This window comes from Cyprinus carpio, chromosome B13 (assembly GCF_018340385.1).
Source record: "Cyprinus carpio isolate SPL01 chromosome B13, ASM1834038v1, whole genome shotgun sequence".
NCBI classification, from domain to species: Eukaryota; Metazoa; Chordata; class Actinopteri; order Cypriniformes; family Cyprinidae; genus Cyprinus; species Cyprinus carpio.
In genome coordinates, this window is record NC_056609.1 from 13,825,659 (window position 1) to 13,849,988 (window position 24,330).

General features: G+C 37.3%; 1 protein-coding gene across 1 annotated transcript; it reads left to right on the forward strand.

Annotated features, from left to right (window-relative positions):
* Positions 1–20,191: 20,191 nt before the first annotated feature.
* Positions 20,192–24,073, forward strand: LOC109068427 (homeobox protein SIX3-like). Its single transcript, XM_019085241.2, has 2 exons — positions 20,192–21,595; positions 23,000–24,073. The coding sequence occupies exons 1-2, from the start codon at positions 20,904–20,906 to the stop codon at positions 23,190–23,192; spliced, it is 885 nt and encodes a 294-aa protein (XP_018940786.1). The 5' UTR covers positions 20,192–20,903; the 3' UTR covers positions 23,193–24,073.
* The last annotated feature ends 257 nt before the right edge of the window (positions 24,074–24,330 follow it).

Here is a 24,330-nt window from a genome sequence, read left to right on the forward strand (position 1 = left end):
GCACACACACACACAAATTCAAGCACACACAGATACTGAGTCCACTCCAGTAAGCAATGAAGTACACTGGATGAAACACATTATTCAAGAGTTTGCCTAAAGTGCAGAAACATACACATTAATCATAAAATTAAAATCCGAATAAATGTAATGTGTAACTTCAGTAAAACAATATAATCATTTAACTGACCAAGATTTCTACAAAGTGCAACTCACTTTGCAGTTAAATCTCACTTTTTATTGGAGAACGTCCTTTGTTTAGACAGAGCAGCACAGTGTTTATCGATGAATTATTCTGTGTATTAGAAGTAGAACACTGGATTTTAAACAGCTCTGGTTTTATTGCACCTGTAATTAAAATAATGCTGTTTAAATAGCAATATGCAGCTTGGAGAATAGAAGGGAAAGTCATGGTGTGATTCCTCCCCCACACCCTTTCTGCACTTGCTGGAGAAAATTACAACCTGGCTGCACACTTAATATTTCATCCTTAAGCAAGTATGACAAGCTCTCTTTGTGTCACTCTCCCACTCGCACCCTCCCTCCTTCGACCTCTCTCTCGTCTCACTTGCTTAGTATTAGCAAGCACACAATGCTTTGTCATGTGATGAATATGAGAAGTGAACAATCAGAAAAATAAATCTAACTCAAAAAAAGAAAGAAATGATGGCATCATCTAATGAAAAGACCTCAAGGTTCCCTCCGTCCTGAAGACAAAGCAAAACAGGATCACTCATTGCCGGAGAGTGATGTCTCGAAGCTCCGCACGTACTTCAGACAGAGTTGCATCACCGTGTTTGTTTTGGCAAATTCTGGGTCCCTAACATGTCATCTCAGATAACTAAACATACTCCTCTGTATCTAACCACGGGCGAGACACATAAACACATATCATTTTAGATCAGGGGAAAGCTAACACGCCATCATAACATTTCTCAAGTTTGTACAGAGCTTAGTATTTAAGAGTTAAGATGAGTTCCTTGTTACTAAATCTATTAATGGAAAAAATAACTTGCAATATCAAAGATTAATCTGTGAACAAATTTAGTACATGGTCTTTACAGTAAACTGCGGTTAAGTTGATATTTCAAATTAAAATATATATTCTGACATAATTTACTCACCCTTATGTCATTCCAAACCTGTGTGACTTTTTACAGAAGGAATTTTGATATTTTGTGTTTCTGTGTTTGTCTGCACAATGAAAGTCAGTTTGGGAGTAAAATACACCTGTAAAATATATATTAATACATAAATATGGAAAATTCCTTCATATTGATACAGTAAATTGTGCATACATGCACAAGCATGCACAAGGACGAAGTGTGTACAAAGGTATATCACTGTCCTGCACACACAGGGCAGCGGCATTGATCATATAATTTACTCTTGTCTATTAGCCAGCAATGATATTGATCAAATAATTCCTTCTGCAGAGTCTGGACACTGACAAATTGCTAAAACGTTTCTGCCACATTTAAGCATATCCTGTAATGGCCTGGACATCGATTGCAGCTCCCATTCTCTTTTTGCATGTAAACAACTCCCTTTCAGTGGTGCTGAGCACACATGGTGCATAGCATGTCTGTGTGTTCGTCAAATTCTGAAATTAAGTAATTCAAGTGGCCTTCTCTTCCCACTACTCAGAATAGAAACAAATTGCTAGCGCTCACTCCTGAGGTAATTTCCCAACGATTTGAAGATTACGGCGGCTGAAAGGCAATTTGACCCCATTTTCCTTCTGCTCTGCTTTTTGATTTTTCTGTGGGCCCCTAGCCTGAGACTGAATGAGAGAACACCTTTACTTAATCTTACATTACTTTACTGAGAATGCGCAATGGACACCGCAGCAACAACACCGCCAACATACACTCACGGTGCAACTTACACCAGTGTTATTGTTAAAGGAATAGTTCAACCAAAAATAAAAATTCTGTCATCATTTACTTACCCTCATGTCTTTCCAAAACTGTATGCTTTTCTTAGCTCTGATGAGCAAAAGAGAAGGTATGTTGAAGAATGTTTCTGTTTTTGCCTGTACAATGAAAGTCAAAAAAATACTTGTGTACTGAAAAAATATAATTTTCCAAAATATCTGCTTTCGCCTTTCACAAAAGAAAGAAAGTCATACAAGTTTGAAATGACATGAGGGTGAGTAAAAGATGACAGAATTTCCATTTCTGGGTGAACTACCCTACTAAAAAATGTATATATTTAAAATGCATATATTTCATATGAAATATAGTTCAAAACTATTAACATATTTACTGACATATGACTCAAGATTAATTGATATAAAAATCATAATTAAACTTTATTTGGAGTAGTTGTTGTGCAAAACACATTTTTTTTTGTGTAGAGCAAGTGTGTTTTTTTATATCTATTTTTGTGGGTTTTGTGTTATTTTTGTATTATATTTTTTTTTTATATAGTGTATTTTTAGTGTATATAAAGTATACTTGCAATGGTTCCACTTTAGCACAATCAAATATACTTCAGTATATCTTTAGTACCGTGCAATTAAACTGCATTAAGTACAAAATTAGTTGTTCCAGTTTAGCAGACTTTAAGTATATCAGTTTAGTCTACCAAAAGTTCCATTGCAGGGTATTTTTATTAAGTACATAAATATGTAAATGTATTTGTAGTACACTTAGCATGAAATAAATGTATTTCAAATACAATTAAGTATATGTGACCCTGGACCACAAAACCAGTGATAAGTAGCACAGGTATGTCAATAGCCAACAATACATTGTATGGGTCAAAATAATCTATTTTTCTTTTATGCCAAAAATAATTAGGATATTAAGTATATATCATGTTCCTTGGAGATATTTTTTTTTTATTTCCTACTGTAAATATATCAAAACTTAATTTTTGATTAGTAATATGCATTGCTAAGAACTTCATTTGGACAACTTTAAAGGCAGTTTTCTCAGTATTTTGATTGTTTAGCACCCTCAGATTCCAGATTTTCAAATAGTTGTATCTCAGCCAAATATTATCCTATCCTAACAAACCACACATCAACATGAAGCTTATTTATTCAGCTTGCAGATGATGTATAAATCTCAATTTCATAAAAAATGTACCCTTATGACTGGTTTTGTGGTCCAGGGTCTCATATTTAGTGGTATCCCATTAATGAAAACAAATGAAACATTTAACACAACAAAAATAAAACCAAACTACAATTTATTTTCATGGATCCAAAACGAACTAAAAAATAGCCGCAAATGAATTTGTGTTTTAGTTCTTGATACATGATATATTATAAAATATGTTATAGCATTATAACTTCGGCAGCCTTAAAACAACTAAAACTACTGTATAAAACTCTGAAATAAATAAAACTAAAACCAAAAACAGAGTGGCATTTAAAAGAAAACAAAACTAAACTAACAAATCTCACAGCAGTTCAGCTCACTAGCTTGCTTCATTCTGCTACATATCCGTCATTTTCCAAAAAGGCTTGTTGCCATCGCCTACGCACTGCAGGCTGAAGAAGTGCATATCTAGTGCAGATCTAGTCATAGATCAATATACAAAAGAAATGCTTTCTACAAATGCATGTGCATGCTTATTCTTAAGTCATGTAATACTGTAACCTTCTTCAGTCTACAAGAATTGTTGAAAACATAGGACACTATTGCTATGCACACCACCTTTACAGCAGAGCCTCACTTCACTAGTAGAGGAATAAATGGAAAAGCAGTAGTATCCCGATCACACGCTGCACACACACATGTTGTGCGCACAGCTCCAGTCAGGTCTGTGAAAAGTGTGCTCAAGACTGCAGCTGGTGGCACAAAAGGCTGCGATGCAGGGAAGTGACACCTCATGTCACCACGGTGACCCTTCTTGACTCACGGCTGACAATCCCATCGAGCAGACTTGCTGATAAAGCGCTCTCTGGCTCTCTCTCGTTTTCTCTCGGCCCCCCCCTTCACGCCTGCGACCTGATCCTGTGTGAAGGGCTTATGGAAAGCAAGGCAATGAACGAACATCGTGAGAGACAGAGATATAGCAGGGGGGAGTGGAATGGAGTGTGATAGGGAGAAAGCAGTTGCAGAGGGAGGAACCGAGGCACAGGAGCGACTGGGAGGGAGTGCTCAGGTTAGATCTGAGTGCGAGTGACATTGCATCAACTCACTATCACATCTCCTCCACGCCGGTGTCCATCAGCTGTCCACCCTGCTAACGTCCTTGACACACAAACACTCCACAGGCCTGTTACATACATACACATATACACACCGCTGTTTGAAGCTCATCGCTGGCCTGTCATCTACCCTGCAAAAGAGGTGACAAAAAAGGATGTCATCAAAATGTGCAGCGGGTTTTTACGCTAGGTCAATCTGACAGTGCAAAGATAATGTTTTGAGCAGCCCGGGCCCCTGGGCGCCCTCCCTCCGGCACAAACAAACACATGGCCTGCACCGTACCATCAATATTTATGCAAAACGGGAGAGCTCCTCCAAGAGTGCTTTGATTTGCATGTAATAAATAAATGAAAAGAGCCAGTGAGGTTACTCCACCACAATCTGCAGACAGAAGCGATGACGGAGGTGAGCTGGGTGAAATCATGTAATAGTCATGGAGGTTAAGAGAACATGACAATGAGATTGTGCATTGTTTAAGAACAGCAATAAATAGTGGAAATAAAGGAAGAAAGAAATACCCGACTCCCTCCGTGCCGTAATGAATTTCAAATAAGTTATTCACTTTAGGAATAAGTGTCTGGCACGCAGTCCTTACAGCTGGTTTGTTGAGATAATTGATTTTCAAATAGTCTGAAGATGCGCGAGGCGGGCGATGACAGCCGCCGCAGAGACCGCCGGTGACGAGCGCGCCAATTCTGAGAGTTGTATCAGTTTAATTAGAACAGCAACTGGCCTTCGACACGGCCTCTTTCCTACGTAAATTAAAACAGCCCAGTGATTTACCAGGCAGAGCCGATGAATTTTTCATGTCGTAGCGCGTCTCCTCTCGGTTGTACTCGAGGCGCTGCCGCTTGCTGCTGCCTGTCGCTTTTTTAACTCCAGCAGGCCTACGTTGTGTCTCTCTGTCACAGATAACAAGAGGGACCGTGGGCCGGTGCATTGAACACGCGGCATTGCCTGCTTAAATTTGAATTGACAATGTAATTTGTACATTTTCTGTTTCATTTACACAATCGGCCTGCGGGCATCAATGTGCGCTCGCCGACATAACCATCATTAGCTGTGAAAATGATAGCAATGATGTTACTTGCTGCTTACATGCCGATAGAAACGTTTATCATGTTACAGAGGGCTTCAAAGCTGATTCTTCAACCTTCTTGTTGATCTTAACTAAAGTGTCAGGCTGTCAGATTATCATTCATATTGCTAATGTCTCGTTCCAATGAAGTTCGATGGCAGTCAGGCTCCAGGCAGGCCCTCAGGCCTTGCTCCAACAGGCTATGGGGTTAGAAGGTAATAGCAGCAGCCAATTTCATGCCAGCTCATTAGTGTCTGTGTAAACTGGAGACTAATGAAACTCAATCCTTAGCCTTTGTGCGTTAAGAGATGCTAAAAGCAGAAAACCAAATTCCTTTGCCCAGGCATGTTGGCTTCTTATTCAGGGTGCACACGCACACACAAACACAAGCCTTCTCTAATTTCTTCGATCCAAGGCACCTGTGTATGTCAAAATATCAGTGAAACCCTTACACACTTGGCACTCAAATTCGTGCACAGGTTCAGATCAACTTTGGAAACACACACATGCACACGACTCGTCTGGACATGGTTTGTGATTCAGACTGACAGCTCTCGCAGGAAACTGTGTGGTTAATAAACCCTGGGAACTTGTATGTGATTTCACTGTGTGTGTGTGCTGTCATTTCTAACACCTCACATTCCAAGTCAGATTAAGCACAAAGCATTCTTCTGTCATAAAAGAAGATTTTCAAATGCCATTTATGCTCATAATTCACATGTAATTTACATACTTAACATTGCAGGGGTCAATAAGCTATTGTCATGACCGATTCACAAGTTATCTGATGTGTAACAAAATCACCAACAGAATCAGGAGACAATGAAGGTATTAGTGTTTTTTAAACACCTGCATCTTGATCATCATTATCTTTTAAGGCAATAATGAAGATTTGTACTGACTGTTACCCTGGTAAACCTTTGATCTTGGTGTTGTATTACAACTGACAGCTTTCATTCTTGTGTCACTGTCTCTACACTATAATTTATCTGCAGCCTATCAGTTGTGCGTGAGAAAGGTAGGATATCCCAGTAAGGGACTTTCTAATGTGGTAGTTTCTGACACTTGTTGTCTTTCTTTTTTTTTTTTCAGTTATTCAGAAAGGTCAAAATGAGATCACCAAGGCTGCTTTTGTTTGATCAAAATACAGTACAAATTAAAAGAACTGTTTTCTATTTCAATAAATTATGAAATGTAAATATTTTTTATGTATTCCTGTAATGGCAAAGCTGTATTTTCATGAGCCATTACATCATTATTGAATGTCAAATGATCCTTCAGAAATCATTCTTATATACTGATTTTGTTGATTTGTATTCAGTTGAAAACAGTTTTTGCTGCTTAAAATATTTTTGAAAACCTAAACATTTGGATTAAAGTTAGATTTTAAAATAAAAGAAAAGAAAAGAAAAAAAGAAATAAATACTTTTATTCAGCAAAGACGCACTAAATTGTTCAAAGGTGACATAGTAAAAACATTTATAATGTAACAAAAGATTTCTATTTCAAATAAATGCTTTTGTTTATGAAAGAATCCTGAAAAAAATGCATAACATTTCGACAAAAACTGCATTACAAAACGTTTTCACAAAAATGACATTCTTCAAACATTCTTTAATATTGATAAAAAGATAACTATTATTTATTATCTGAGCACTAACAATAATTGATAATAATTGAGCGCCAAATCAGCATATTAGATGATTTTTGAAGGACCATTACATTTAACATTTTAACATACATTAAAATAAAAAAGTTCCTTTAAGTTGTATTAATATTTTTGTATTAAACTTTTCACTGTTTTTATTTTTATTTTACTTTATATTTTTGATCAAATATTTGCAGCCCTTGGTGAGCATAAGAAACTTATTTTGAAATCATTACAAAATTCTTTACTATTCCATTCCTATAATTTCCTATAGTGTTTATATAGTAAACAGTATATAGTATGTCTGCAACATAGTGCAATTTATTTTTTAAACAGTCCTAATTATTTATGCCCCAGCCAATGCATTAACAGATGACATATGCAGTATATATTTTTGACCCCATCAAGTACTTCTAAAGTAAAATAGAAATGATAATTCTACAATGTTGCCATTTTAGCATCTGCTTTGGATCAGCAGGACGGCAATAGCACAGCCCTGCTGCCCTACATCATCAGACCATAGTAGGGGATTTCACATTATCTTGCATGGTTCTAAATGAATTCCACTTTTCCCTCGAAGTTCAAGATGAGGAATTAATTATGTGCTCCTTGAAGTAAAATTAAAGAATAATGATTACTGCATGTCCTCTCGTTTAAAGCAAGGCAGCCTTGATGGCAGTGAAGTGCTACAGTCACTGACACTATTAACGCAAATTATTTCATAGAAATCTTATCTTGCTGCTGTCCTCCACACTCTTTTGCAGGCGTGGTGCTTTTGTGGGGTATTCAATTAATTAGTTATGATAAATTTTTTAAAAAAAAAAAACATTTAAAAGTAGCACAGAGTTAACTGCGATGATAATGCCCAACGGTTACACTGTTCAGTAATGCAGATTGTGCTTTATCCCAGGCACATGATTTATTCAGAGGTGTGCACTGATAAGGCAGTGACTCCATGGTAGTTTATTTTCATGGCATGATATCATAACAGCAAGAGATTTTCAGACACAGTGCTCTGTCAGCAGTAGCTCTGTGTAGAGGGAGTTTATTGAAAGAAAAAAAAATCATTCTTATTTTTTTTTCCAACACGGAAAAGCACTTTTCAGACAGGCTTCCAGTGGAGCTGTGTGGACATCCACTGCTGAGAGTAGTTTGCATGTATTCAAATAGCCTGTCCACTCCCTCGGTGACAGCAGTTGTGTCTTCTGTGTGTGTGTGTTACACAGCCCTCGTGACACTGACAACAACCTCTTCACGTTTTTGATCCCTCAACGTGAGAGCGTCTGTGTTGTGCTGTGCATCTCTCCAGCAATACATTATATGTGTGTGTGCACTCTCAAATTCTTATACTCTATCGGTGCATATGAATGGTACTCACACTACAATACCACCTTTCTCCCCATCAGCACCACCTTGAGGTTGCTAATCAGAGTCACAAGTCCAGGACCTACACCCAGACGGCCTTTAGGAGAAACTTAATCAGCCATCTTGTACCTCAGTGTGCTGGAAATGGAGTTATTACTGTGGAAAGCTTTCTGACACAAAAGGTCAGCTCCATTCAGACGCCTCTGTTTTCAAGCTATGTCCTTATGATTACATGTTCTGATCTTCAATGGAGAAGCTATCTGAGAAACTTGCGTACTAAAGGTAAAAATCGAACTGAGTTCACAATTGGCTGGAATGTGAAGTTAAAGAAAGATTAATACACAACTTTAAATCACTTACTCTAACACTGTCCTATATCGTCCTCTTATGTATATATAAATAAATGTTATCATACATAAGTGCTGCGAGTTTTTCTCACAATAAGTTATTAACTCTGGTGAATGGGGCTGGTGGTTTGGTGGCTAAGCAATGGCAAGCCACTTCTGTCTAGCTCTTTCAACAATGACTTGACAAGTCTGTACATCGCCAGTCCTGACCTGGCTATTGAGCAGGACAAAGCATCCTGAAGAGTGGTGGCTGCTCCTGCATTAGCATTTTAATCACCTTCATACAACAGTAGCTTATATACTAATATTCTAATGCTATAGGCTAACTTCGTTTACACTATCACTATGTACTTGGAGTAGAGGCATTTTAGTGAACTTATGGGGGAAAAAATTAAAGGTATTCTTTAATTATTTAGCTGAAACTTTTTCAAAAACTGACATTGCAATAGGTTTATACTATATTTGTTGCATTCAACATGAAATGTCACAATCATACTCAAAACATGAAGCACTAAACATCTTTGATTTGCAGATGGGCCGAAACACAAAATAAACTAGATTGGGCTTAAATAGTGTCTTTGCACTTTGTGAAAACAATTTCTTTTTAGAAATTAGGATGAATATTCTCATAAAGATCACATCAACAATAATAATGTAGAAAATACTCTTGTTTATTGTTTGTATCCAGGGTTTGTACAGTCATAAATCACATAACAGATTAAATTGATAAGCTACACATATAAAGGCAAAAAAAATGATTTGTCAATAAATCAGAAATCCTTTCTCAAGAATTGTATTGTCTGCTATACTAGATGTATAATGTGTAATGTGCATAAGTTGAAGAAATACTGTCCTCTTGTCCTGTAACCATTACGTTGAGTTCCTTCACAGTTATGGCACAAGTCTTAGTCCCTGTAGATAATAAATGTATAACCAAGCAGTGAAGATTTTCCTCCAGTGTCTTGACTTTTAAAAGCAGTCTATCTGTTTCATGGCGGAAGAGTTCCGAACAGAATAACGTGTAATTAATGTTGGGATGTGGCCCTGGGGAGCTTGGAAATGTGGGAAGAGGAGAGAGGAGGGAGAGGAGTCACAGAGATTTCTGATTACCTGACAAGTTGGGGCCGGAAAGGCTACACTTAGCCCATTAAAGATTTTCCAGCGTGACATTTGAGAGCAGCTGCCGCACCGTGCGCCACCTCGCCATTTCCCCATTCGCTGGGCATCAATTTAGAGAGAGAAAGAGAGAGAGAAAGAAAGAGCAAACGAGAGAAAGAGAGGCCACCAGGCATACACTGGCACAAATGGATTTCATTCACCAAGGTGAACTGTACTTGGCTGATAAATGCACTTCCTTGAATGTCAGCAAATGTCATTTGTGAAGCCTTTTACTGTTGCTTTAATAGCTTCCCCAAACTTACAAAGAAACGAAAATAGAATGACAGAGAGAGTGAGAGAAGAGAGAGAGATAGAGAGGGTTTGGCTGTTGTCACTTCCACATGATTAAGCAATAAGACATTTGAGAAGTCCCAACAAGAAAGTGGTTAAACTTGCTGGATAATGCCTCCATGATTAAACGGTAGACTGTGAGTTTCTTGCTTTGAACTGAAGCTTTGAACAACAGCTTGGTAAAACCCAGTTAAATCCAGTTACTAGATCAGCTCTGGTTTTAGAGACGTTTAACAATAAAACAGACGTCATTCTGTGTCATTTCATTTTTAAAAGGTGGCAGCAAGAAGAAAAAGGTTGAAACCCTGAAAATGCTTATCAGCCTGGTACAGATCTTCCTTAATTTACAAACAACATATATAAACACTCAAACTGTACAATTTCATCACCATTTTTTAAATGTCAGTAAAGATTATTTTAAAATAAATAGGTGTGATGGTATCTAGAATTAATTCCTCTATATAAATTAGAATTTGTAAATCTGTCTGTGACTCTTTATGATGATTTAGGAATCCGGGTTGTAGTCTGGGCAACCTCACTCTGGCCCAATCCACAAAGGCAGCCCACATGGCTGTGATAATCCCCATTTCCAGTAGTTGCTAAGGTTACAAATTACCTTTGGTACTCTTAACCGGCTCCTCTGTGACACTCTACTAATCCTTTTATGGAATTTCATTTAGCATTTATACTTTAGATACAGGATTACACAGCACTACATTTTGTTATTGTTCACATTTGTCCAGTGGAGTCATGTAGCACATTCCAGCCTCATTTATTTACCGCTCAGGTACTAGAATTTCAGTATCACAGGCATGAATGTTAATATTTCACTGTATTTAATTCTGAAAGATCTATTCTATTACAATTACATATTGATAAACCATAAATAACCATTAGTAATAAAATGCCATTGTTGTATGTTTTTTTTTTTTTTTTTTTTTTTGTCCTATGTCGAACAGCTACACACAGCCTGGGACCTTAACAGGGTTTCTAAGGGACACTCTGACCTGGGTAGATAGTGGTGGTTCATTCAGATCGGATCGCTTAAAGGTTTGGGGTCTGTAAGATTTTTTTTATGTTTTTTTTTATGTATCTTGCATTTAGTTGATTAAAAATTCTTTCATAAACAGTAATGTTTAAAAAATATTTTTACAATGTAAAAAACATATCTCTTTTCTGTTTTATTTTTCATTTTTATTATTTCTTTAATGACAAAGCTGAATTTTCAGCAGCTTATAAGTCAATCAATATGCTGATTTGGTGCTCAAGAAACATTTATTCTTATAATTATTAGTTGAAAATGGTTGTGCTGTTTAATAAGTGTGGAAAGTATGTGTTTTTTTTTTTCAGGAGTCTTTGATGAACAAAGTTTAAGAAATAACATTTATTTGAAATAAAAATCTTTTGTAACACTATTAAAGTCTTTTTTATGTTTTTCATTATTATTTTTTTTTCCTGTGAAATAGTATCACTTTCTTGAAAATTAAAATACTCCTTGCAGTAGTGTAATAATATTTTTATCCCAAAGTGTTCTTAATAAAAACTTGATTTGATTTGCATAACAGTATAACATAAGTTGCACAACAGTATTAGGATTTTCAGGTTGCGTTACGTTACACCACCTGATGCCAGTACTTAGAGAGATGAGGAGAATGGAAAAGTGGGAAAGAGAGAGAGTGAGAGAGATGTGAGCTCTAATGATGTTCAGCTTGTTTGTGATGCTCTGCAGCTAAACAGATCTAATGAGGCTAATGGAGGCAATATCAACACATGCAAACACACACACGCACATACACAGAAAAAAAAAATGAAAAAGTGCTAAGAGCCTCAAGTCATGTTCTGGAATACAGAGGACATAACAATATTTTTCTCTCCCCTTCTGTCTCTTTATCTCATACACTCAGAGTCACTCTCACACTAACACACTGCTAGCAGCTCAGTCATCCAAGTAGTGACAGGCTGACAAACAATGTTATTGTTATTGTTCTGATGGGTCAAAAACTTCTACTTCCACTTTAATATTGGCTGTAATATTATGTTATTATATATTGTTGTTGTTGTTGTTATGGTTTTTAAGTAAGGAAAGGAGAGCATGTATGCAACTGATCATATGCCATAATTTCGAAGACCATGAAATATACTTGATTAAGAAATTAAGTCATTAACATATAACAACAACAACAATAATAGACGATTTGAAATGTGAATTTTTTATTGTTTTAAATGAAGAATCCATTATCATACTTTATCAGAACCCAATCCCCGTTTTAAAACACATTTACATTCATATGAGAGGGTTATTGATAAATAAGGTTAAATACTGATGGAGAGACTGAGCAAATGTCCTTTTTTCCCCCCGCACAATAGCAGGTTACTCGGAAACAGGCAGAATGATTTTCTGGGTTATTGCAGACAAAAATAGCCAAAGACAGAGAATCCACTTTAGCTCGAGGACGGGGACAAGACCAAACCTTGCAGTTTATGACGTCGCAATATTATTTGTGTTCCTGCTTTGGTCAATGTTGAAAACCTATAAAAACAAACAGGAATGCGAGCCGGTGAGCGCAGCGCTGCTGGGCAGGACACATCCTCTTTTAGGAAGGAAAGGGATTTGCGGAGAGAGCAAACAAAGATATCAGCAGTTTCTTTAACCCCGCCGCGAACCATAGACCTGCAGGACAACCTCCCAATAACTTCCCGTTACCTCTGCGCGACATTTTGCCTTTAGATTCACCTTGTCTGAGTGCGCGCGCATAGTTACAAAACTAAACTAGAAACACATTTGTACAGCCTTACAGATGGTTGCTGTTATTTCGGCAAAAGATACAACCCATGAAATCCAAAAACGTAGAGAATTATTTAGATGATTTGGGGTTTCGTTCTCCCTTTGTATTTCTCAATCCATATCAGGGAATAAGAGGTCATAAATCAATAAGAAACTCGTGTTTGAGAGTAGTCTGAGACGATGCTTCACCGATGGATGTGATGACCATCACAGCTATACAGAAAGACCGAGGGCAGGCTACAGGTTACAGCTGTCAGTCATTCATTTTTCATTTGGGCGCGGGATAATTCGTCGCACACTGGGCTCAGTCACTCTCTCATAAACATTTTTAAGACGTTTTGACATCTGCTTGTGTATCTGCTAATAATTTAGTTAAGTGATCTAATAAAAAAATGCGTGTGCGTTAATAAAATAATAATAATAATAATAATTGTGATCAAGTAACCTACCTTAAACAGGCTTTAAAAGAATGTTTTAGAAGCTAGATTTGCATCTAATTACATTTGTCTTTCAGTATTTCGCCAGAACAACAGTTTTTCTTCTTCTAGTCAACTCTAATAAACAACAGCTGTGAAAGTTTAAATGGTTGATTATTAAACACGAGGGAAACATTATCATTGGGTATCATGGACAGTTTTCAAAAGGAAATAATTCATTGTGAATTGAAGACACCAGTCACTCAAATAAGACACTGATTAGACAGACTATAAACCCCTGGCTGAAACCTTCTCACAAGCTATGTTTCATCAAATATATTCACGAAAAATCTAAAATTAGCCTAATTAAGTCTATTCTAGCCTAATTAAATCTGGATACGATTTTTTTCTTTTTTCTTTTTTTTTTTTTTGGTCGGACAATACAATGACAAACATAAAAAAAATCTGTAATTTTACAAAACCTCTTCAAACTATTTGAAAATTAAACAACTAGACCAGAAATTGCTTTTCCTTTTCCTCGTTGATCTGTCTATGTCTAGGCTACGTAACGTCAAAAGAGTAAAAATACGTCCGGCTGTCGTAAGGAGCAGACCAAAACTCCAGAGAGTTGTTTATTTGTAACATCCGGACAGTAATTTAAAAACATTAGTTCAGTGATAAATGCATACTACAATAACCCCCACCCCACCGTGACCACCTCATCCGGAATCACTTGGTGTTCGTATTTTTTGAAGTTGCCTTTAGCTTTTCGTTAGGCCTAGATCTACCTGTTGATCTCCGGAGCGTCTCCTCAAGGTAGCGCCCTGTAGCCTACCTGTCACAGCGATGTAGCGCATTGCATCCCCTGTAGCAATCCAGACGTCCTCTATTGATCTCTGTGGTCAAACTCTTCTTTAGACAGAAATCCTATTCGACAGATGCTTTTCACCCATGAATAACAAGTTCTAGATGCTACACTTTCAGTCACTGCCAAGTTAATGCAAAGGAGGTATTCACCTCCTTGCCTTAAACTTCTGAGAAGGTTAGTAGTTAATATTTAAACTGCTAAAATTAAATGAAAAATTCAACATTTTATTACGAAGGTCAAAGAATTGTCCCATGGAAGGGCATCATTAATAAATAATTTGCATTGGATGCATTTAAGCATTTTTTTTTTTTTTTTTTTTTTTTTGCAAATGAGTTGGAATTACTGTAAGTTGATATCAGAGATAAGCACTTTTAATAGGACATATTTACCAAAGGACTTTCTGGTAACCTGGTAACCTTTACAAATGAGAGCTTTTGTGGGTCAGCACAGGTCATGCAAACACACTAAGTCAATGTTTAGATTTATTGTTTAACAAGCCTGTATTCATCGATGGTGAAACAGTTTTAATGATGAAACTTGGGAATATAACATGATATCAATACAGAATTTGAGAACCAGCAGCCCTATTCGACGTATCAATCAAATACTAATACATTCAAATGTGTATTACGGCTTATGTTAAACAATTATTGTATAATAGTGTTTTTGTATATTTTTATACAATATATAAAATTTACCAAAAAAGTCAAATTTGATCTTAAAAGTTCTATTCAACAAATGTTCAATGCTTTATTTATAAACTCTGTTGCTATTAATGTCATACTTCTCTACATTTCTTACATGCATGTTACTTTTTGACTGTTTTCTCTTGTTTTGAATAAATATTTACCTTTTGATAGTTATTCTTTGTATGTAAAAGTGATTTTAAAATGAACAAGATTTGTAGGTTTAATGCCTAGCTCGATTTGGATTCATTATAGCCTAGCAATGTAGCAATTTTAAACCATAAAAAAGCAACCCAGCATACTGGGTTAAACATAAAATAACCCAGCGCTGGTTTCGTCCCTTTTTGACCCAGCACTGGGTTACAAATTGGGTTGTTTTCAACCCAGCAGTTTTTAGAGTGTAGGCAGTGTCCAAATAAATAAATAAATAAAAACCTGATGTGAGCAAAACAAAATGCAATTATTATTTATTATTCTCGAGCAACATTTACTGTCATTCTCGATAACAGTAACAAAAACACGTCAAGCTACAATAGCAGGGCTTGTGCCATTTACATATGCTGGTTTCAGTCGTGTAATTTTTCAGTCACTTGACTCCCTGTCAAATGAAGAACGAGGAAAAGGCTTATGTTAAACACAACAGTTTAGGCAGTAGGGAAGGACAGGTTGCATTTTGCATTATTGAGCACTGTGTTCACTGAAATTCGCTTAAATGTGAACAAGTGAGTCACACAATAAACACAAATAAACACAAATAAACAAAATGCAATCTTTATCCCTGTATTTTATCAAAATGTCATGCAGTGTATTATTATGAAAGAATGAGTAATTTTACATTCAAAGAATTTAGTAGTTTAATTTTTGAAAATTAAGCCCTCGAACTTATGTTTAAAGTTCAGCACGTCTACAGTAGGCTATATACATCCAAAGTACAGTGATAATATGGTGGAGGGGAAAATATTTTAAAAATAAAAAGAGGATAAAAAGTGTCCTAATCCACAAATCAGTCAGATAAACAAATTAAGACTACTGAAATACTTTAATTAGAATACGTTAAAGTGAAATAATTTCCCACCTATACACCCAAGTCTCATTTTTCTAATATCTCTTAAATTAATCAAAATATAGCATGAATGACTAAGGGGGGATGGACGAAGAGACTGAGCAAAATTCATGAATGGGTCTGCCCTTTCAGCAGTAGCTCAGCTGAGGCGCTAATAATTTGCCCATGCATGTTGACGATTTGCTCCAGTTTGGGTTGCCTTACTAGGAGCAGATTCGTGTTTCACTTTCTGCCTATTTAAAAACTCTAATAGAAAACTCCTCGTTAATGCATAGTGACAGACTGCCAGCTTTTATGAATTTTTGTCGGGTTGCCCCGGGTTATGACAGCAGCCTCAATGGTTAGGCTATAGCCTATCGTGTCATTTTGCACCTGCAAGATTGACACAACAACCCCACCTGAGTAAATGACAACATAATGTAGCCCACAAAAATCCAGTTGAACCACGTCGAATTCCTATGATCTTTTTTTTTTTTTTTTTTTTTTTTTTAAATATTAGCCAAAATCGAATATAAGCCTACAACTCGACATGCTTCTCTGAAGTTTTAAACAATTTTGCTTAGTCTATTATTTATTTTCATTATTATAAATATTATATATATATATATATATATATATATATATATATATATATATATATATATATATTCTTTTGTTAATGAAAACTGTACAGTTTCGAAAAATCCTAAATATCATACACCTAGCATCTAGCCTAATTGGGATTAAAATGGCTCAGTATAGTTAGTCGGACCACACTCTTTATGCAGACGATTTTCTAAAAAAAAAAAAGGGGGGGGGGGGGTTCATACAAAATGAAATTCATTCCATACTGTCGTCATACTGTAGCCTATTCTATATAGTAGCCTAATAATCATCACTATTTTGAGTAACTGATTATACTCCTTTAGTCCCTTTTATACACAAAAATATTCCTAAATGTCAAAACAGTGGAAAATGCGATTGTAGTGGTGGATCTTAGAAGTGCGTTATTTGTTTGTGGTTGTAGGCAACATTTATCTCGAGGAGGGAACTGAGTTCGTTTATGACGTGATTGAATAAGACGTTGATCCCGAATAAGGTCCTAAAATCAGCATAATCACTTAACGCACAATAGAATGGATACAATGTAGCTATCTATTTATGAATATCCCAGTTACTCCGCTCGACCCCCCCAAAATACAGTGCACGTCTTCACCACCCACACCACACACTATGGATTTGGGCCAAGCCAGAGCTCTAAGAGAAACCGGAAGAAAGAGGGCCTGCAGTTCCAGGCGTCCGGCTCCATTCACAAGCGAAACCTCCAATGGCTTCATTAGAAGTAACGAGTTGACACAAGGTAAATCTAACATTGAAGCGCCATTCACTTGGTTCGCAGAGAACCCTCATTAAATGTCGCTAACAAGCCGTGCAAATGCAGTGATTGGACAGCTCCCGTATAACTCCGCAGACCTAGCAGGATGCCCACTTAATGAGACCACACAAAAAAAGGGAGGGAGGGGGGCATCTCTGTTGAAAATGCCTCCCTCCCCCAGCCAAAAACAACAACTTATCATAGAGGTTGCAGGGACTCATAACTAATAACCTAACAAAAATAATTTATACTACAGCCTATATGTAAATGATTTAAAAAATTAATGCTCAAATCATTCATATAAAATTTCGATGATCAACATATAACAAAATTATAAAATGACCCAATTTCCTTTTACAAATATCATATATCATACATTCGTCATTCTAAAAAAAAATTCCCAAAATATTTTTTTCTTTTGAATGGTATCTTGGCTACCTACATAATTAGGTGTTACATCATTTAGCCAGAAGTAATAAAACGCATCCATTGTGCTACCTACATTTAACAAGCCACGCGGATTCAAAATACAGCCGAGGTTAAGACCCTGAGCAGAGAATAGAAAGGGGCATTTGCGCCCCGTTACGACGGCCCCACAACGCTGCAAGCTGCATTTGTCTCGCATGCTTCACGGAGTGAGAGCAACGTCCCGGCAGAGGATGACAACTTTACAAGCGATAATTTGGGAATATGCATGGCTTTAATTGGTATTGAACGATGCTTTTTGTTTATTCTGCTGCCTTCGCTTTATGAACTGCATCTTGGTGTCTTTTAAGAAGCCCTAAATACTCTTGAGAACTTGACCAACTCTCTGGTGAGTGTCTCGGAATAATAAGCTATTTTAAAAATAAGTTATACAATTCAAATGATGAATAGATGTCCACTCTTGTACAACACAGACCTCATGGCCAAATTTAAATCAAGTCCATTGTGGATAGAACTGTTGCGATATAGCACCAGAAAACAGCCTAGGCTATATCATCATAGCCTAAATAATTTATAACTGGATGAAACCAGGGAAAATATAGCGGGAAAGACAGACAATAAAGAGACGTGAAATAAAAGGAAAAAAAGAGTGCGCAATGAATCAAAATCGATGGAACCACGTCCAGTTAGACAACCCATAAGTTAGTTTAAGAAAGAGAAAAAAAATTAAAGACTCAAACCACACCGCTTCCGAGAAGATGTCTCTTGATAGAACTCTGTTTCTGCAGCCGTCACCCTGAAGATCGATTTCCTGTTTGGCAATGTGTTATGACCTAAGTGGATGTGAAGAAAAAAAAATCAGAATAAGTGTTTAAAATGAAATAAAACCTTTAACGAGAAGGCATTGTCCCGTGCCCTTTCCTCCTCTCCTCCTCAAACACTTGCAAGTCCCAGACTCACCACACAATGCACAAAATTGCTCATGCATGTTGACCGCGTTGCCAACATTGGTAAGAGTATGGGAGGACACGTTTTCGTGTGATAAGAAGTGAGAGCAAGTTTGAATAGAGAGCTATAAGAAATGGTTTGCTTACCTTCTCATACGACCGAGCTCTTCTCAATGATCTCTGGCATGCTGACGACAATTAGCTTTATTTAAGCTATATGGCTCTCTCAGAGAGACAGTGAACGCCGAAATTATACGTGTTAAGTTTAAAACCCCTAATTTCACTTCACTCAAAAAATACTGAAAGTATTAAAGAAACACATATTTTTATGTTCTGCGAAATAATCCACTGTCTATTACATTCTTCTTTCATAGTCTTTGTCAGTAAATAAACAAAGACGGAGCTAAACGTTCATCAGTATTGAGGACCTTGCTCCCCGCTGATTTTGGCATGGAACAGAGCAATGAAAGCTAGGGGATAAACAGACGATTAAACCAGGCGAATGAACTTATTTGGGGATGCTAATGACTTGCTTAACGAAAACAAAGGCTATGTTAAACAAAGTGAATTTACGACAACTTAGCACGTTTTTTCTGTTTAAACGCCATTTCCATTATAACATGCGAGTACTTTTTGCAGATCATCTTTGAACCGTGTCATGCATACACTGATATCTCAAAGATGTAGCCTAATTATTTTAATCATGTTAGAGAACAAGGCCTCTATATGACATAGGCTAATCAAGAGCTTTTCTAAATGTAAAACAGCTTTGCCAAAAAATACGGTCAACAATGAAATAACACAGGTTATTTCCAGTCCATAAATCTTCCCAAAGGGACCACTTCAAGTGCCTCTTGGAATTACTTCACTTAAGTTTCCTGTGACAGAAGAACAAACAGATTTGATCCTGGAGACACAACGTGACCCAAAACATCTATTAGGATCTGTTCCCCGCCCCTCATTTTGCTAAGCACACACGAGCTTGCACTACGTTTGTGTAAAGGCTAATAATAAAGTAACCGTAAAAGGAAAGTCAATACAAATAAATTGTTTTATTCCATTTACATGCAAAATTATTTGGAAAGATGGGATTGAATATCTGAAACAGACATACACGTTCCGAATCCTTGAACACTTCTGGAAATTTCCGCATTAGTTTAGAGAAAGTCGGAATGCTTTGTCTAATTACGCCTCTATCAGTATGGTCATTATTCTTAATCGGGTGGACGCGCAGCCTACATTTTAACACCAACCAAGCACTGTTTGAATTTAATGCAGCACAAACTCTTTGATGCAGACCCAGACCCAGACGAAACACATACCAACATGCCATTGGAATCCCAATCTCGTGACATATAGATTATGTCCTTCATTCTCGGGAAACGGGCTTTCTAATTTTAACGACCTTAAGTAGCGCACATAATAACTATAGCCTAGCTGTAACTGAAAAAGAGAAAAGCTGAATTAAATGAAACCAAATATGCATCAAAGATCACGTGCTTTTCTCAACATGCATGGGCAATGGGCCAGTGTTTGGTCTCTGAGCAGCATCAGCGGAGCAACAGAATAGCAGTCATATGATATCGTACCGAAATGCGATCGAAGTACAAAAACGATCCGGGAGTTTTCAGCGTTGGATATGCAAAGCGAACACATGATCCTTTTAAATATAAAATTCAATGCATGCTTTTACGGCTACTGTGTTCATGGGTTAAGCGAGCCGGCGCAACACCGTATCTTCTCCAGCTTCGTACAAGGCGTAAAGAATGAAATAGCCTATCTGTGCACCCTGTCCTAGATTCCGTTTTAGCGCTTCATTTAAATTCCCATGTCCGTGACTGTCATCCCGAGACCCCACCCCTGCCTTCTCTCCCTACATATCTTCTTAACTTTAACGAGCCTCGTTAAGATCACAATAATATTCCACCCACTAATTGCTCATTCCATTCAACAAATAGGCGAGACTCGGCTTCGACTTCACGCGAGTCAAGGGAGGGAGGGTGCTGTTGAGATTGGAGTTCCCGATAACCCCCCGTGCGAGCAGCCGAAGTGGTGAAAGCCTCTACGTACTGGCTAATGATTGGCACGCTTGACAGTGATTGGCAGGGCTGCCATGACAACCCTACAACGACACCAAGAAGACCAATAGAAAAGCGAAACAAAATATTTCAATGCTACACTCACGGTGGATTTAGGGGGAGATATTATGAGGCTGGTGTCATTAGGCGATAGCTATTGAATCATTCAATCTGAATTCGTCGTTCTTTTTTCCTTCGCAAATTTCTTTCTCTCTCAGGTCATTTCCATGGTTTTCAGATCGCCTTTAGAGCTTTATCCCTCTCATTTCTTCCTGCCAAACTTTGCTGATCGCCCTTTGCTCTTGGCGAGCAGTGCGCCCAGCACCAGGTCTCCCGAAGACTTGTCAATGTTTCAGCTACCGACCCTAAACTTCTCTCCGGAGCAAGTGGCGAGCGTCTGCGAGACGCTGGAGGAGACCGGGGACATCGAGCGGCTGGGTCGCTTCCTGTGGTCGCTTCCAGTGGCACCGGGTGCTTGCGAAGCGATCAACAAGCATGAATCCATCCTACGTGCCCGGGCTGTTGTTGCCTTTCACACAGGCAATTTTCGCGATCTCTATCACATTCTGGAGAACCACAAGTTTACCAAGGACTCGCATGGTAAACTACAAGCGATGTGGCTCGAGGCTCACTATCAGGAGGCCGAGAAATTACGCGGGCGTCCCCTAGGACCGGTTGATAAGTACAGGGTGCGAAAGAAGTTTCCCCTGCCTAGAACCATCTGGGATGGTGAGCAGAAGACGCATTGTTTCAAAGAGCGAACGCGGGGTCTGTTAAGGGAGTGGTACCTTCAGGACCCCTACCCAAACCCCAGCAAGAAAAGGGAACTGGCTCAAGCCACTGGACTCACTCCTACACAGGTTGGAAATTGGTTTAAAAACCGGAGACAACGAGACAGGGCAGCTGCAGCAAAAAACAGGTTAGTCACGTTAGGCATGTTTAACTTTCCTTGGAAATTTGCGCTTTAAGTGTTCAATCAATACTACTATTATTTCAAAAATGAAATGTTGTGAATTATGTGAACACGAGGTAGGAAGTACTGCAGTAAAAAATAGAATCAAATGTGGAAGAACGACGACATTTTATTTGTGCCATGTGTAAGATGTTTTGAAGGTCTCAAGCAGAATATAAAAGCAAGTAGATAAAACATACTTGTATCAATTTTATTAACATGTGAAAAAAATTATGCACAGGAAAATATTCTCCTGATTCATCGATGAAACCTGAAATAGCAAAAAGAACATGTAATCAAATGTGTATATTCTTTACAGCAAAGCTGTGTGACAAAAATGAAGTATTTTTTTAGTTTTTAACATATTAAGTATTTAAATCTTAATTTAACAGTTGTTCCAATGTTTAGATACTAGCAATAACAATACAAATATGGATAGGCTATACGTCTAAAAAAATAGCATTAATAGCATTTCTCTGTTGTTATATTTGGAAAAGTAAAATCTATCCAAATCGTCTATATTCAAAGTAATTCTAGAGAGTAGTTTCTCACAAACATTCTTAGACAGTTACTTTTGCAACATGCCATTGTAAATACAAATAGCCTAGTTGTAAACCTATTCCGCGGACACTCATGCATTGAGAAATATAGGCTCCAAATTATTCTAAGGTTTAATGTTTGGTATATCTGACATCTTGCAAATGATTAGGCTTTGTTTCACTTCCCATTGTACGTCGTAATTATATTACAGATAACATGGCGTAAATTAGTTCGAGTGAGAGTTGTTTCAAGTGACTTAGCCAAATTAGTTTTCCTCCTAAATACTAAATATTACTGTGCGTCTAGGGAATGAGAAAGCAGCAGAAACTAAGCATACACTTTGACTGGTGTATGTGATTTATATTATGTAATGGATAAATCTACAAATTGGACTTGACTGGATGATTACAAATCGTTAAACAAAAACTATGACGTTCTGGTCATGCAGCATACTAAAACTGACATCTTTAACCTAATCTGAACATATAAACAAACAAATGAATACAATAACGAATTCTATCAATACTAGATATCATGAGAAGTCAATCAAATTTCGAGGATAAATATGATAATATTTTGGTATAGACTTAATCCTGTAGCGGCCATGCTTTATGTAGCCTAATCGTTTCCCACAAAAACAACAGCTGTAAACAACCATGTTTGCAAATGTTGTTTTTCATCTATCTATTTCAGATATTTTTATTTATATCGTTTTATAGAACTATGTAAATAAAGCCTAGCATAATAATTACGTAAAACGGAGGCTCGTTTTTCAGTGAAAATGGCCTACGACTTCTAACGTCACACCATTCTCTTACTTTTCTGCTATAGGCTCCAGCATCAAGCAATAGGGCAGAATGGCATGCGGTCCCTTTCAGAATCCGGCTGCACCCCACGCAGTTCGGCGGAGTCGCCATCAACTGCAGCTAGTCCGACGACCAGTGTGTCGAGTATGACAGAGAGAGTCGACACGGGCACGTCGATTCTTTCAGTAACATCAAGTGACTCGGAATGCGACGTATGATGCGCAAAAGAGAAATATATACAGGAAAAAGGACCTGCATAAACTTTATTAATTATCGGGGAAGATGAAAAAGGACCAATTGATATTAGGCTACTATTAAAAAAAGAAAAACATTAAAGCACGTCTTTTTTCAAGCGCTTTCAATGGACCCCACACCTTTCCCCCACCCCATCACTTGCATGATCTATATATATATCTATATTTTTTTCTTTTTTGTATATGGGGAAATGCCCCACGTTTATGTCTACCAGGACCACCGTGAAGAGGAAATTACCAGAAGCCGGTGTCCATCGCCTTTTTTTCTGTTTTAGTCCGAGTGACGACGAGCAGCCAGGATGCAATCCTCTTTTCCTTTATGTTCATCAGACAATCATTTGAGTCGTAAGCACCTTTTTACTACACTTCTGTCACTGCCTGTGTGGGGTACTGGTCAAATGTGGAACTGAATCGTTATGACTGTATCAGATTTTTATTTTTATTTTGAGATTTTATATTGAATTATGTATATCTTAAATAATGCGACCATTCTCCCAGTCTGTAATATATGTGTAGAAATAAGTCTGTAAATAATATTGCTATACCCATTCTCTTTTCTATCCCTGTTCACTTTTCTTGGCTTGGTGTCCCTACATAAACTATTCGTCAAAACGTAAATATTAAGTGCTCTAGGCGGTTTGTTTCTCTGTTTTATGCCATGAAAAGAACGCTAGTGACCATGAATTATCAGTCGAGATTAATGCAAAAGACAAAATATTGGATATCATCATCGACTGGCCAAGTCTATTTCATGTTTCCAGTCCAGCGCTTATAATTCAATGTTACTTTCTTGCGTGTTTCTGTTAATGTATACGTTTCTAAACTGAAAATACAGTATTCAATTTTGTTATAAAACTGCATTATGTGTGTCATTTCCACAAAACATTTTCTAATTTCTATACAACAACATTCTAGTAGCCTATTTTCTCTCCAATTTATACGGAGAGCATGAAATAATTTGTGGTACAGGTTTTTTATTATGTTGGATTTTTCGTTGTGTCGGTGTAGTTTAGTATGGTTTTTTGTTATTAGATTGTGTGTGAAGTTCAGAAATTAAGTGAAGGCGCTATGGAATTGACTAATCATGGAGGACTGCCCTTGC

Excerpts from the sequence above, each read along its gene's own strand:
- LOC109068427 (XM_019085241.2), top strand. The coding sequence starts at position 20,904 with ATGGTTTTCAGATCGCCTTTAGAGCTTTATCCCTCTCATTTCTTCCTG. Across the intron at positions 21,596-22,999 it reads GCAGCTGCAGCAAAAAACAG|GCTCCAGCATCAAGCAATAG; the intron begins GTTAGTCACGTT and ends TTTCTGCTATAG.